Source organism: Chlorocebus sabaeus, chromosome 7, assembly GCF_047675955.1.
Source record: "Chlorocebus sabaeus isolate Y175 chromosome 7, mChlSab1.0.hap1, whole genome shotgun sequence".
Lineage (NCBI taxonomy): Eukaryota > Metazoa > Chordata > Mammalia > Primates > Cercopithecidae > Chlorocebus > Chlorocebus sabaeus.
This window is the reverse complement of record NC_132910.1, coordinates 91,675,009-91,691,710: the sequence shown is the minus strand read 5'-3', so window position 1 is coordinate 91,691,710 and position 16,702 is coordinate 91,675,009. Positions and strand designations below refer to the sequence as shown.

Here is a 16,702-nt window from a genome sequence, read left to right as displayed (position 1 = left end):
ACACGGAAGTGCCCCTTGTGCCCCTTTCATGTCACTGTCCATCCAACCGTGGTTAATACGTCTCCAGACTTCTAAAAGCATAGATTATCTTTGATTTCTTTTGAACTTGATGCAAATGGAATCTCATGGAATATGCTCTTTTCTGTTTTTTTTCTTTGTATTATGATTGTAAGATTTAAATACATTGTTCTTTTTATAGCTGCAAAATAGTTGATTATGTGATGATATTGCCATTTATCCATTCTGTGCATGAGCATTTGAGTGGTTACTGACTTTTGGTTAATAGTGTCACTATTAATATTCTAGCACATGTCTTTTGGTAAAAAAGTAAAATTATATATATATAGCATATATGTATACACACACATATATATGCCTTTTTTGGGGGGTACATACTTAGTAGCAGAATATGAGAATCATAAGAATGTTCACTCAGTAGATACTGCCAGACAGATTTCCTGAACAGTTGTACCAACTGATACTCCAACCAGCAGTATATAAGCGTTTTGGTTGCACCATATCTTTACCAACACTCGATGCTGTTTGTCAGCTTTTTCTTTATCCTTTAACTATGCGAAAGGAAAACAAAATCTCAGGACCCCAAACTCACGTTGCCAAAGGGAAAAGTTATGCTTGGAAACTGAGTCTTGTAAAAAGCTGCCTTTCCTTTTGTTACTAGACACATAGCTGCAAGAAAGAAGGCCTCATGTCTCCCAAGGGGGCCTCCCTCACCCTGACAATGTAAATTAACAGCTCTTCACAGGTACAAGACCACCGAAGACTAGAATCACCCCTACCTACTCCCCCCCCACCCTAAGATAAGGTCATATTTGTCATCTTCCCCTACTGTATGTTTACTTTATCTTATGTAAAGTGCAGATTTACTGAGCGCCAGACAAATACATAGTTGACTGTTCCCTCTACCCCACCTTTTTGCACAACATGTGATACCCTCCCTCTTTTTTTTCCTTTCCCCTTTCTTCCCCCTCTTGCCCCTTTTCTCCTTTAAATATTGAAGCCCTAAAAACCCTCCCTGGAAAAAGTGCAAGCCACATAGCCTACTGTGACTTGCATCTCTTTCCCAGGCATTTCCTCAACCTTGGCAAAATAAACCTCTAAACTGATTGAGACCTGTCTCAGATACTTTTTTGATTTCCAAATATATTTAACTATTGCAGTCACTGCTTCCATGGGTTAAGCTTCAGACTTTAAGTGGGGTTTCTTTGTCTTTCTTTTGCATCCCTAAGAGATATAAAATCTTACACATTCTTTCTCTGCCTTCAGATAGACTGGTTTGGCTTTTGACAACAAACATTTAGCGGGTACTAGGGAGCTTGAAGAGATGGCTAGCTCACAGTGTCTGCCATCAGGGGACACACAGCATGCATTTCTGGGTCAGATGGACAAATGCTCTTGAACGTACTGGTCAGGAGCAGGGAGCCTCACACAGGGTTGGAGGTTTCTTCCAATCTTCTAGTCTAATGGTTAGCCTTAGACTTTTCTGCTAGTTGAGAAGATTCTTTCTTTGAAGCATTTGTTCATACACAAGTAGCCTTATTTAGCGCTTCTTGACAAAATCGATGACTTAAGGAAAATACATTTGACTCTGAAATTTAATTCAACTGCTGAGCTGCCTGAGAATTTCCAGATATTTATTTCTAATTGCTCGGTGGCTTTAAAACAGTAACTAAAGGTGTACTGTAGGATGCCTGCCATATGAAAGGTCATTTCTTTCATGTGTCAAGAGTGTGTTGCAGGCATTCTGCAGACAGGATATTGTGTGCTGTATGAGATTTTTTCAGAGACATCATTATTGCTCCTTTCCAGAAATTTGGAACTATCCGGGCAGATTTGATTGAACAGATGAGATTCAAACAGAGACTGAAAGTGATCCAGACACTGGAGGATACTACGAAACGCAACGTGGTAAGTCCTTTGAGAAGTAGCAGGCAGCCTTTGTTGTCTTCCTTCTTCACACTCCTGCTGGCTGTGAATTCTGCCTGACAGAACTGAAAACAATTTGAAAGGGGAAAATTAGGGATTTTTCCAGCATGACATTTTTGAGTTTGTGAAATTCATTGTGCTTAATATTTTTATAGGTACGAACCATTGTGACAGAAACTTCCTTTACCATTGATGAGCTGGAAGAACTTTATGCTCTTTTCAAGGTGAGTTTCAAAGTAAATTTATGCCCATTCAGAGGAGTAAAGGAGTTCACCGTAATAATTCAGTTAGTTCTTGATTTTTCTGTTAAATTAAGGGATAATATAAATAGGAAGCTAGAGCTGAGAGTGCGAAACTCGAGTATTTAATATGAAAATAAACATTCTTATAACCAATTTAAGTTGATGTTTTAGTTCCCTTGCACTCCTTATAATATTCTAGTTGTGTACTTGAACCTAAAAAAAAGATTATTGCTTCATAATACTTATTAAAAACAATGGTGATCAAGTTTAAATTCTGCTTGAATTCCTGCAAATTGTGATTTCCTGTGTTAAGCTGTAAAAACACCCTTGTGTAGTTAGAATAAAGTTGTTTAAATGCCCAAGGAAAAGCATAATTGGTTAAATTTCTGTGATTTTCCTTTTATAATTCCGCCTCTACCAATCTTGATTTTTTTGTTTGTTTGTTTTTGAGGCGGAGTCTGTCTCTCACTCTGTTGCCCAGGGACAGCTGGGATTACAGGCACACACCACCACACCCAACTAACTTTTGTATTTTTATTTTTTCTTTCTTTCTTTTTTTTTTTTTTTTTTTTTAGTAGAGACAGGGTTTCACCATGTTGGTCAAGCTGGTCTTGAACTCCTGACCTCCGCCTCAACCTCCCAAAGTGCTGAGATTACAGGTGTGAGCCACCACACTTGGCCCCAGTCTTGATTCTTAATAAGAAAGTAAAGTATTATGGTCATAAATAAAGCAAAGTATAATTTTTTCTTTTGGAAAAAAATATTTTTGTCATAGGTATCATCAGCATCAGAGGTTAAAACGTGATAATCAACAGGAAAAAAAGTTTAAAATGTGCCTTTTATGCAGGTGCCAATTTCATCACAGTTTCTAATTACCATCAGAACTAAATCTGGCTGTTTTGAGAATTGCAAAGATAGTACAGGAGGAAATAGAAACAAACATAAAAACCAGAGTTGAACACTGGTATTCTCCTTCTTACAGTCAGAAAATGTGGTTGCTTAGGACTGCTCTTGCTGGTGTCGCCCACTGCCTGTTTGCCACTGGAGGGTACCACCATTTTATTTATGTTGGTGTCACCAGTGCCTGGTAAAGTGCACTAGTACTAATACTAGAGTCTTTGCCTTCGTAGGTGTTCCAAACATGTGTGTTGAATTAATAGATAAATTAGTGATCAGTTCTCCATATAACACAGTCCCTGCATTTTTCTGATGAGGAAACCGAAGCCCAGAAGGATGGAGGCACTCTGGGTGTCCAGGCTGCTTGGTGGTGCGCTTGGTGCAGCATCAGCATTATCAACAGAGTGGACAGCGGCGCACCCGCCAGCCTGCCTCCAGCACTTGAGGGTGCAGTCTCTGTGGTGTGCCAGCTCATGAATATTTTATTTGTACATGTTAAGCACCTGTAGCTAATTGTTCCATGTAGTGTAAGTTGGAGATTCGTAAGGCAGGAGAAAACAATGATGCAACTGAGATCAGGTTTTTAAGGGATGCTGAGGGCCAGAAGTCTTCACAGGGCATGGGGGCAGGGCCAGGATTCTTGTGGGGAGCTAAATGGAAGTGGAAGTAGCAGCTGGAGGCAGTAAGAGCCTGGACAGGTAAGAGAAAGGACTGTGACAGCGTATAGAGGAGGCTGACTCGGGGAAAAGGAGGAGGACCAGGGATGGCTGTACAGAAGTCCTGGATCTGGAAGTCATTGAAATCACATCTTTTTTTTTTTTTTTTTTTTTTCTTCTTCTTCTTCTTTGAGACGGAGTCTCGTTCTGTCGCCCAGGCTGGAGTGCAGTGGCACGATCTCAACTCACTGCAGCCTCTGCCTCCAGGTTTCAAGCGATTCTCCTGCCTCAGGCTCCTGAGTAGCTGGCAGTACAGGTGCCTGCCACCACATCCGGCTAATTTTTGTATTTTTAGTAGAGACGGGATTTCACCATATTGGCCAGGCTGGTCTCGAACTCCTGACCTTGTGATCTGCCTGCCTTGGCCCCCCAAAGTACTGGGATTACAGGCATGAGCCACCAAACTCGGCCGAAGCCACGTCTTAACCTGGGCGCTGCTGCGCTCTCTGGTCTGTGTACCTTCAGATAACAACTGTGTCATTTGAACCCTGAGAATATGCTGAGGAAAGCACTTTTCTTTTACTCAAAACCCTCTCCTAAAGGTATGTTGACAACACAAGTTCCCCAGCTCTGTTGAGGACCCAGAAGAACCTGAGATTTGGTTGGTGTCAGGGATGGGACAGAGTCTCTTCTACTAAAGAATCCAATATAAAACTTCAGTTATGGACACTTTATGGAATCATTGTAACACTTTAATTGGCTTTCATTCATTTTCTCAAACATTTATTGAGTCATCACGATGTGTTAGTCACCCTGTCAGACTTTTTAGTACTTAAAAAGCCAATTTCTAGAGCCAGTACAGTAGCTCATGTCTGTAATCCCAGGTACTTGGGAGGCTGAGGTGGGAGGGAGGAGTGCTAGAGCCCAGGAGTTCTAGACCAGCCTGGGCAACATAGCAAGACCCATCACTAAAAAAATATATATTTTTTACATTAGCCAGGCATGGTGGCACACATTTGTAGCACAGAGGCTGACTGACTTAGGAGGATTGCTTGAGCCCAGGAGGTCGAGACTGCAGTGAGCCAGGATCACACCACTGCACTCCAGCCTGGGCAACAGAGTGAGACCCTGTCCTTAAATTTTTTTTAAGAAAGCCCATTTCTGAGTATTTTTTTGGAGATACAAAGGATTGATGCAGTCCTCCTCCCAAGGAGCTGACTGCACAGGCTTTTAGGTAGAACTTGAGGAGAAAAGGTTAAAGAATGCACCCTAAGGCAGATATCATGGAAAATGTGGTTCAGGGGCCCTTTGCCCTGGTTTCTCTTGAACTCTTTCCAAATTAGCCCTTCTGTTTCAGTCTCTGGGCCCATAGTCCCCAAATGATGGTCTGTGGGTTCTCACCAAGGAACAAGGGAGATGATCTGAAGGGCATGTTTTATCTTAATGGTTGTGAGCACCATGAAAGTGCCTGCACTCATGTTCAGGCCAGGTTCAGAGCAACTTGGGATGCTTAGTTAGGAGGAAATGCTTTGGGTAACCTTTGTCAACCGATGTAGCTCAGGTTAAGGGGTTCCTTCCCGGAGTATATCACCAACACCATGCTGCCCACAGAGAGGCTGCTGGGCTCCACTAATGCTCATTCAGAGTACAGCTTAACCCAGCAGGCCACTCTGACCTCAGCATCTGCCTTCCTGCCTTCCTGCCTCTGACACATACTGCCTCCACCCTGCAGCCAGGAATGCAGTCCCAGGAATGCAGTCCCAAAGCCCTGTGGAACTTTGACACAGTTTCCTTTATTCTCTCAAGGTCGCCTTGCAAAAAACCTGACTGGTTCTCCTCACCGCCTCTCCTTCCTCCTCTCTTCCCTACTCCCACTCCTCTTTTTAGCTTTTTCACTACAATTCCCAATAAACAATTGTGAAAAGACATTGTTCTTCTCTGCTCCTTTTCTAAGGGAGAGCAAAATAGAAATACAACATACTCACAGTTGACTCTCCTCTTTTTCAGACCCCTGCAGAAAAGAGAAAGATTTTCAAAAGTGCTTTTTTTCCCTTCTTTTTATTATTTTTTTTAAGACAGGGTCTCTGTCGTCCAGGCTACAGTGCAGTGGCACTATCCCGGATCACTGCAGACTTGACCTCATGGGCTCAAGCTATCCTCCCACCTCAGCCTCCCAAGTAGCTGGGACTACAGGCACGTGCCACCATGCCCAGCTACTTTTTAAACTTTTTTTTTTTTTTTTTTTGTAGAGACAGGGTCTCAGTATGTTGCCCAGGCTGTTCTCAAATTCCTGGGCTCAAGTGATCCCCCCCCGGCCTCCCACAGTGCTGGGATTATAGGAATGAGCTACTGCACCTGGCCAAAGGTGTTTTTTTTTTTTTTCTATTACCATATTTATTCATGCTTATAGTGAAATATTCAGACAATACAATAAGGAAAAAGTAAAAACGAAGTCCTGCTTTTTGTGCTGCTCCTTTCTCCCCCACCTGCCACCCAGAGTTAACTATAAATGCTGTGTGGGGTTGAGGGCGTTCTTTCAGAACTTTCTAGTGCATGCTTTTTTGTGTGGTCTTCCTAAAAGGAGTGGATATTTCTACCAGAGTCACCATGACCTCATGAATAAAGAGGCTGCCTTTTTTCCAAGGGCAGCAACAGGAAGCCCTTTGCTGGGTCCGGATCTCTATTCTGCTCACCGGAGTGGTTCCTATGCTGATAGTTTTTCTAGAGCTATTTACAGATGTGTGAAATTGGATGACCATGCACTTGTAGGTTGAATACTGTGTGACTGTAATTTTATTTATGTGATTTTGGTGAGCAGGGAAGCAGGGGGTTATGTATGTTACATGGGACATTACAGCAGGCATTAAGAAACCCAAAATCTCATCATGATTCTGCTTTAACTAACTGGTTGGTTGACCTCATGGGAGCCACATAAAGTCCGGACTTTACTATTGTCATCTAGAAAACAAGGTGGTCACATTACCTAAATTTCTGTCTTTTTCAAGTAGCATTCTATTTAAGCTAAAAAATTTCTTTCTTTTTGGGAGTTAGTTCTAAAATGTATGCGAGTGTGTAGGTAAGAGGGAAGAGAATGTGGTGGGGGAGAGTTCCCTTTCTTTCTTCACCTACACCCAGTAATTGCAGACCTTCCAGGTGTAAATTGCAGAAATGGTTGGTGTGGAGGCGGTGAAGGGCTGGTCAAGTGGAGGCGTGTGTAGAACTAAGAGACCAAGGGGGCCCTGAGGCTACAGCCCTGCCCCAGGGGATGCACACAGATTGACTTAAAGCCCTTTGCAAACTGGAGGACGGCCTTTTCTTTCTGGTATTTGCTGCAAAAGAAGATCCCCAGTGATCATCCATTCTTTTTCAGGCAGAACATCTCACCAGCTGCTACTGGGGCGGGAGCAGCAACGCGCTGGACCGGCACGACCCCAGCCTGCCCTACCTCGAACAGTATCGCATTGACTTCGAGCAGTTCAAGGGGATGTTTGCTCTTCTCTTTCCTTGGGCATGTGGAACTCACTCTGACGTTCTGGCCTCCCGCTTGTTCCAGTTATTAGATGAAAATGGAGACTCTTTGATTAACTTCCGGGAGTTTGTCTCTGGGCTAAGTAAGGACGTGGTACTATTGCATGAGTTGGGATGGGATGACAGAGCTGTGCCCAGTGTCGCCAATGCTGCCCTCGGGGCTACAGAAGCACAAGGGGAAGTTTGCAAACTGATTATAAAATGTGTTTTTCACAAACATCGTATATGGATAAATTATTGCCTCTACATCAGACAGCCCTCAACACTATTTAAAAATAAATTGTTAGAGAAGTCACAAGACAATGAAATGTCAACATAATCACTGAAACCACAGACTGAGATAGTTTTACAAGAGACAAATGTTTGGGTTGGTGGATTACTTTTATTTGGCAAAAAAAAACCCAGAATATTTTATTGAATATATTATATGTAATTGCATAAAACATCTATTTCATAATAAATTTTATATGTAATTTCATAGTTTCATAAAACATTATGAAATGTTTTTAATAAAGTAGCACCACAGCAGCCTTGCAGCCTAAATGGAAGTCTTTTCTCTCCTTTTTGCTGGGAGGAGGGACCTTCCAGCAGGAGCAGGCCCAGCCTCACCCCACACCTCACCACAGCATGAGGGCAGCTACCCCTCAGCTCCCTGTCTGACTTGCTCACTGCCCTACATATGACTGCCTTTTTGGACTCTTGTTCCTTTTATAACTGGGCACAAAAGCTGCATGGTAGTGGAGCCTGGCCCACCTGACGTAAGGTTGAGAGTATAGCAGGCATTATGCCAGAATGAGGTAAGAACAATTTTTTTTAAATTCTAATTGTGCTACTCTATGACCTTGGGCCATATGCTTTAAAAAGAAGTACCCAAGGAAGGAGAAAATGTCAGGCATAGAGCCAGCATTTCTAAAGAACATCTTTAATCTGTAAGAGTTGTATCTAGAAGACATAAAGGCCAGAGGAAGCTGATGGTTTTTTATTAAAAAGGGAAGGGATGTAGGTAAGGTTCTTTGAGGTTAAAACAAAAGTTGTGTAAAGCGCTCATCTATACGCCTAAAAGAGGAGACATGGGAGAACTCAACGTATTTAGAGTGCAGATACTGTTGTGATACTTTAGAACTTTTGCTATATTAATCCAAACAGCAGCTCTTAGGTGTAATAATGATAGTGATAACTGACATTTATACAGCATTTATTCCATGCCTGGCACTACCCTAAATGCTTTTTATGTGCACAATTCATGTGCATTTAATTTGTCTAAGGGCATGCAACTATAAAGTTTGTGTTTGATACCAAGTACCCAAGAGGTACAGTTTGTGCTGTTACTCTTATGCTTCATTACCTACCTGCTTGCTACTATTATCTCCATATTTAGCTAAAGAAATAGATGCTCAGAAAAGTTAAAGTAACTTGTTGGAACATTAATTTTTAGCAAACCAGTAAATATCTGTTATTGAACTGAATTGAGAGGCACAGCTAATACATGCTGGACCCAGGATTCAGCCAAGGGCTATCTCTCCTGAAAGCTTATCCTTTTCTCACTACTCTGTACTGAAGATAATAAAAGGGCATTTTTTAGGAAGAAGGAGGCATAATTAATTTTTAATTACACAAGTGATATATAAGTACAGTGTGCTTTTTTTTAAAATGGCACAAATCAGATAATGCTAAAGACCTCTTCAACCCTATGCTAATCTTTTTTACTTCCAAGGTAATTACTGATTGTCATATAGGTATCCGTCAAAAGAGATATTAAAAAAAAATACCTTTGGGCAAAAATAAAGAGGAGAAAAAAGAGACAGGTTCTACATGTAGAAAGTGACAGAAATAAACAAAAATATTTAATTTACTTAAATTTAGTCAACTCCAGTAAGGAGAATACTTTTTAAAATCTTCGAGAAGGAAAAAGCGGTTTGAAGTCCAGCATAGAGAAAACATTGGAAAAGAATATTTAGACTTCAAAATGCAGTTGAGTTCCTGGGCAAAGTAAACTATACCCCAGATTAGTGGGAGAACTCTCAGATGTGATTGCAGAGCTGTTGTCAGTTACTTTGGTCAGTTATAGTTATGGAGATGGGCAAGTCAAGCAGAAATTAGAAATTCTGTCTGTGTTTAAAGAAACTAAAGAATGGGCCGGGTCCTGTGGCTCATACCTGTAATCCCAGCACTTCAGGAGGCCGAGGTGGGCGGATCACTTGAGGTCAGGAGTTCAAGACTCTCCTGGCCAACATGGTGAAACCCTGTCTCTACTGAAAATACAAAAATTAGTCAGGTGTGGTGGCAGGTCCCTATAATCCCAGCTACTTAGGAGGCTGAGGCGTGAGAATCACTTGAACCTGGGAGGCAGAGGTTGCAGTGAGCAGACATCATGCCACAGCACCCCAGCCTAGACGACAGAGTAAGACTCCATCTCAAAAAAAAAAGAAAAACTAAAAAATGAATTCTGAAAAGCATGTATCAATAATTTTATATCAATCCCCAGAGAGATCCCTCTAGAAATTACTGAACAGATAGATGGTCTTTGTGGAATTAGAAATGAGGGGTTTCAGGCCAAGGCAGGCAGATCACAATGTCAGGAGATCGAGACCATCCTGGCTAACACGGTGAAACCTGTCTCTACTAAAAATACAAAAAATTAGCTGGGCGTACTGGCAGGCACCTGTAGTCCCAACTAATTGGGAGGCTGAGGCAAGAGAATTGCTTGAACCCGGAAGGCAGAGGTTGCAGTGAGCTGAGATCGCGCCACTGCACTCCAGCCTGGGCGACAGAGCAAGACTCCCATCTCAAACAAACAAACAAGAAATGAGTTTCTGTCAGAAGCCATAAATTAGCTGTATCTCTTTTTTCCAACAGTGTGGCTGAAACTTAGTGTCTAATAAACATAGCATAATGAGTTGTGATGCAGCGGGTCATTGGATAAATAATTCATTATCAATGGAAAAGGCGAAAGTATATGGAAATTGGTGATTGTGTAACTGGCCGAACATTGCACCCAAAAGTGGGATGGGTAATAAGTTCATTTCAACTGAGCAAGCATTCACTAGTACCGTTGGGCCCAGTATTTGGATTCTTTGTGCTTGCATCCTTATTTGCACGATAGAGTTAACCATCAAAACTAAATGAAACAATTCAAGTAAAGTTCCTAGAAGAGTGTCTGGCTAAAAAAATGTCGGTTATGATTGTCACTATGATTGTTACTCATTCTCCTCTACCACACTCAGCAGGCACCTTGAACCATGAAGGCAGAGAACACTTACTTACTGAATGGGTGCGGCCACATGAAGGCAGAAGAGAGAGCCAATATGTTAGGTGACCAAAGTAGGTTTTTTAAAATTATGATAGCCAGAAATTGTAACTGAACCCAGGTTTGGCTGCTCACCGCTCGAAAAGCAAACTCAGGAGATGAGAGTTTTTTGGGCGGGAGGAAAAGCAGGTTTATTCTGAGAGCCAGCAAATTGCGAAAATGGCAGACTAGCATCCTAAACTACCATCTTAAGTCAGTACAGATTTTAGGCTCTTTCTGTGTTAAGGGCAGGGGAATGAGAAGCAGTTGGGATCAAGAGGTGACAGACAGCACAGACATCTGGGCATCTGCAGGGGTCCGAGAAGGCTGGGAACTTCTTTGTCTTCAGTCAGATTATAATGCTACTATGACTCTTTAACAAAACCGTTTTTTGCATACTTCTCCTTCAATTTCAGAGTTAAATTTTTAAAACTACATGATTGCTGTTTTTGCACATTATCTTAGTGCTCTAAAATTATCCTATCCTACATGCAGGTAAAGGTCCCTTAAACAAAACTTGAATTAGTTATGTTCTTTTGCTGTTTCACTGTTGCAAAATGATTGGCGGAAAAAAAAAATTTGGTAAGGATAAATGTAAGTTCTACATTTAAAGAAATAATTGTTAAAAGGACTAGCTAGGATGTCTGCATGTAGTATAATAATAGTTTCCAGCATGGAATCTAGAGTCAGACAAATCCTCGTTCAAATCCTGGACCCGTCGCTTACTTATGACCTTAAACAAATTACTTAACCTCATTAAGCCCAATTTTTCTTATCTGTAAAATAGGAATAATAATTATGCCCATTTTATAGAATTGTTATAAGATATAAGTGGGATTATACATATGAAGTAATTGGCACAGGGCTTAACACAGAATGGATGGTTAATGTCTGTCATTATTTTCATGATTAGTTTTATTAATCATGCAAACATCTGGGGGTTTAGTTAACCATGTGATCATTAAGAGTGTGAACAGTTGAATTCACACTTAGGCTATACTAATGGAAGAGTCAGGAACAGTTCCCCTATTTCCTGGAGTGGCCAAGAGGCTTCTGAACTCATTCCAGAGGGATATTGATTGAGAAATTAACACATAAAGTAGATGTGGATAATAATAGGGATGGATATACATGTCACATCAGATGAGAAAACTGAAAAAATGGGAGAGATCTAATCTGAGAAGATAAAGTTGCCCCAAAAAGATAAGCTTATGGAAGACAGGACAGCTGTTCTTAAAATCTGAAGGATTGTTGTGTGGAAGAGATGAGACACCCATTCTGTTTGGCTTTAAAGAGTGGGATAAGAGAAAGAGGAGTAGTTCTAAACCATTTTTGAGTCATGGGCTCTTTGAGATCTGATAAAGACTATGAACATTTTCTTTCCCCAAAGTAACATATGCACATAAATAAAATTTTGCATTTTGAGGGGTTCATGGACTTCATAAAGTTGAGACTACAGGTTTTAAGGGTCATTAGACTAAAAATTACAGAACTTTCAGTATTTAAAGAATACAGCTTGGAATTGAATGCCTCTGGTTGTACTGAGTTCCCCATCTTTGAGAATGTTTCAGCAGATGCTGGAGTCCTGTCTCACAGGGGTGTGTGAGAGGAGATCCTACATTAAGTGGAAGGTCGGACAAGATAACCCCTAAGGTCCCTTCCAACCCAGATTCTATGATTCCTATTTTTCTTCTTTTTCCAAATCTCATTTATCTTTAGGCACTCTGAGAATATATATTTACAAAGGATTTTCTGGTTCTAACAATAAATATGGACTTTGAGGGGAAAAGCAACAGGATTCTTCTGATTGAAGCTATGGTGATATAATGACAGATAGGTTCAGATAAATTAAGGAAATACTTAGGAGCTCAAAAACAATTAAAAAGGATTTCTGGAATGAGTAATTTGGAGTGATATCAAACACATCTTGAAATTATTTCTAAACTCTTAATAGTTATTTAAGATGTTGTGGCCCAATCACATGACCTTTCTCATTGCTAAAGCTAGTTTGTTAGGTGTCAGGCACTCTTCTAGGTCCTTTATATGTTTTAACACTTTTAGTTCTGACATTTCATGGAGTCCTGACATCAAGATCACTGGTAGAATCTTCTAGTATCATCTCACCTTACAGAGGGGAAACCGAGGTACAGAGAGTTTAACTCTCTCAAGAGTACATAGTACATGCAGAGGATTTGAAACTAACCATCCTGGTTCCTGAGCTCTTAACCCAAATAGGTCCTGGCCAGGCCTTTCACCATGCAGTGTCTTGGTTGCAATGTGTATGAAGTAGACTTTTTAGGGGAATACTAGGCCTGGAGATTACTAGCACATGTGATACATTTCACATTGGTACTTATGTGACTTCTAGGTGCTGCATGCCATGGGGATCTCACAGAGAAGCTCAAACTCCTGTACAAAATGCATGTCTTGCCTGGTGAGTGAGCTACATGGAGCAGTACATGTGTCTGTAACCATGACCTGGCTTGAAGTCTCTTTTTTAGGTGTAACCTGATTGTCCTCTTTTTGATATACACAGTCATTCATGAGTCACTAAGAACTAATGGAACCATGACAATTTCCATAAGTTCTTGAATCAGCATGTACTTGATTGTGTGGTCATTTACCTGTGTGAAGAGTGAGTTTTGGTAACAGAAAAGAGCAGGCAGGCATCTACAAGAGAAAGAATAAATAGCACTTGGTAACACCTGGGATACAAGGATTGTGAGAGGGAAAAGGAACGTAGGAACATTGACAGGAACAAGTGGTCAAAACGGTGAGGTTTTGAGTTCAATTTTAAACAAGGTTGGTACCAGCTGGGATCTATCTAGCAAATACTTTTTAAAATGAGATGAAATTGGCACTAACAGTAGAGGTAGGATAAAACTAGATTTGGGAATTCTCTTTGTAGCATACGGTTTCCTAAAATTTTGTTGATAAAGCGTTATTCCATACAACTTGGAAAATTCTCCATACCACAGAAAATATGAAGGAACACTTTGGTGTGGGGTTGTTAAAAGGGAAGATGGAGTTAGAAAGGGAGTGACCCCTTCCACTAAGGTTTAGAGACAGTAGCCACTCAAGGCCCCCCAGTGATGTGACCACTAAGGTTTAGAGGCAGTAGGCACTCAACACCCCATCCCACCTTTGTAACTTTAGCTTTTCATCCCCACCTATGTCATTTCATTTAATAATTAAGCATACTTTCACTGGTTCATGGCCCTACCAATATGAGAATTATGTTTCCTCCCCTCCCTAGAGCCATCCTCTGATCAAGATGAGCCAGATTCTGCTTTTGAAGCAACTCAGTACTTCTTTGAAGATATCACCCCAGAGTGCACACATGGTAAGTGACTTTTCTCACCAAAGATACTATATTTGTTTTCTACGGAGCCCTCCATTATTGGAAAAAGACTTTCCTCCAAAGCTAGTCAATCAAAGACGTATGTAAATATGGTTGCCTAATTGGTTACTTTCCTTTCCAATTTTTGAGATTAGGCAACTGTTGGGCAGCAGGTACCTCGGCCCACTGAAGGAACCATGTACATTATTTCCCAGTAGATTAGGACACTTGTGTCCTGTAGAGCTATATACTTTGCTGCCCTCTCTCTGCTAGGATCAGCCTCATTAATAATATTATCCTGTTAGGCAGCCATCCAGAATTGGAACTAGCATTTCTGTCAGAAAGCATTCTCTTATATCTGTGTTTGCTCTGTAGCAGAAGTTAGCAAACTATGGGCCGGGGGCCAAATCCAGCCCACCACCTAGTTTTTACAGCCTGTGAACTAAGAATGGTTTTTTACATTTTTAAATGGTTTTTAAAAATCAAAAGTAAAATATTTTTGCCACATGAAAAGTATATGAAATAGAAACTTCAGTGCCTATAAATAGTTTTGTTGGAAGGCAGCCAAGCTCATTTATATATGTATTGCCTATGGCTGTTTTCATGCTGCAGAATTGAATGGCTAAAACAGAGACAGTATGACCTACAAAGCTTAAAAGTATTCACTGTCTGGTCCTTTACAGAAGACGCATGCTGAACCCTGCTCTCTGTGGATGATAGGTCTACAAAGATGTGATTCAACTCATACATGTCTCCAAATTTATATATTAAGTCATATACTATTTTGTCTTACATTAATCTAGCATTGTCTTTTGGCTTGCTACTGTAGTAAGTTACTCACCTTCTAATTCATCATTAGGTCAACTTTATCAACTCACCTAAGTCCAAAAGTAAATGTAGGTTTCTCTTGGGTTCTTTTGCCTCTTAAGTTTTGCCATCCCCAATTAAGCACAATATAGACTTGCTTTTAGACTGTAAGCACCAAAGTGATTTTTGTAGAGGGAGTAAGCCAGGCTCAGTCTTATGACTGGCAATACAAGTTGAGGGTAGGAGCTTTGGACAGAACACTAGCTATGTATATTGTTATCTAGGTGAGTATAGGGAGGTTCCTATGTGAGCCTCAGTTTTCTTGTGTGGAGAATGGAGATGACAGCTATCATATTGGGTGTAATTGGTACCTAATAAGATAATGTAATAAGACTTTTTGCATAGTGCCTTAGTGCATCGTATGTAGTCTTAATATTATATATTGAAAGTAATGGCAAAAACTGCAATTACTTTTCACCAACCTAATATCATTAGCAGTCACATTCTGGCTACAAAATGTTCAGCACACATTTCTTAGTAGACATTCATCTCAGAAAGGGAGTCTCTTGTTTTAGAAATGCTTCAGGAATGGTCACATGCCGATAGAGTGTAATATCATTGAAAGATGCCTTTTGAAGAAGGTTTTCCAATGCCAAGAGTACTATTGCTTTGCGTGAAAATGTTTAAGATACAGGTAAAATAAGTAAGCCAAAGCTGTGTTAAAATCTTACCATAGAAAGACAACTAATAACTAACCTTGAAATATTTCAATTTTGTATTCAAATTACACACAAATTATATGTATATATAACTGGAATCAAACTACCTATACAGTTTTGTATCCTGCTTTTTTTTTTACTTAAAATCCAGTGAGAATATTACTTTGTCATTAAAATTTCTTTGAAAACGTGGTTTTTAGATGGCTATATAGTATCCACTGCATGGACTCATCATACATTAAATATTTTTTTAAATATCTACTTGTTTCCTACATCATTTGCAACATTAAGAGGGGAGGAATTTCCCAATGATATATAGTACACTTTCTTCACTGTATCTTAAAAGCTGCTGAGATTACTTTGACCCATAGTACAGTGAAGGCCACATATCTGGCTGACCAGCCAGCTTTGGGTGGTTGAAGAAGTGCTGGAATGCACCCTAACAGCCGACAAAGTGCATGGGAAACTGAGGGCATTGTACACCTCTCTGTTTTGAAGTCCCTGTGTGCCCTGTAATGTCTTGTTTTAAGAAGACAAAACAGTTATAAGTGGGTTCCTTAAAAGTCATATTTTTGAAGTACCAAATTATAAATCTGAAGTAGTTTTATAGCATATAACATTTTAGCAAAAAAAATTTTTTTCTCTCTTCTACCAACATAGATTTTAATTTCCTTGAAAGAATGAGTTACTGATCTTTTGCAGGGTCTGGCAAAAAAATCAGTCTCATATATGCAAAGTTAAATGATAATGTAGAAAAGACAGGAGAGAAATCAACATTCATGGGGGCAAGCACTACCATTTTTTAAGTGCTGAAGTCTATGTGGCATTATCCCATTAATTTTTTTTTTTGAGATGGAGTTTTGCTCTGGTTGCCCAGGCTGGAGTGCAATGGCACCATCTCGACCCACTGCAACCTCTGCCTCCTGGGTTTAAGTAATTCTCCTGCCTCAGTCTCCCGAGTAGCTGGGATTACAGGCACATGCCACCACATCTGGCTAATTTTTGTATTTTTAGTAGAAACAAGGTTTTACCATGTTGGCCAGGATGGTCTCAAACCCCTGACCTCAAGTGATCTGCCCACCTCAGCCTTCCAAAGTGTTGGGATTACAGGCATGAACCACAGTAGTTGGCCCTCCATTAATTTTTTATTGTACACTGAACCCAAGCTGTGAGAAAGAATTGTGCAGAGGTCCTTTATCTGGAGATAGTGCTGTCAAATAAAATAATGGCACATGTAGTAAAATTTGAATCTCAGATATAAAATAATTTTCCTAATATAAGTA

The 16,702-nt window shown here is 40.3% G+C and overlaps 1 protein-coding gene across 1 annotated transcript in view; it reads left to right on the top strand.

Annotated features, from left to right (window-relative positions):
- Window positions 1–16,702, top strand: part of TBC1D9 (TBC1 domain family member 9) — a 139,054-nt gene that overhangs the window by 118,517 nt on the left and 3,835 nt on the right. Inside the window, exons 14-18 of the mRNA XM_007999858.3 lie at window positions 1,828–1,926; window positions 2,100–2,168; window positions 7,110–7,350; window positions 12,922–12,987; window positions 13,810–13,896. Of these exons, the coding sequence (XP_007998049.1) occupies window positions 1,828–1,926; window positions 2,100–2,168; window positions 7,110–7,350; window positions 12,922–12,987; window positions 13,810–13,896 (562 nt within the window). The remainder of the gene's footprint in view (window positions 1–1,827; window positions 1,927–2,099; window positions 2,169–7,109; window positions 7,351–12,921; window positions 12,988–13,809; window positions 13,897–16,702) is intronic.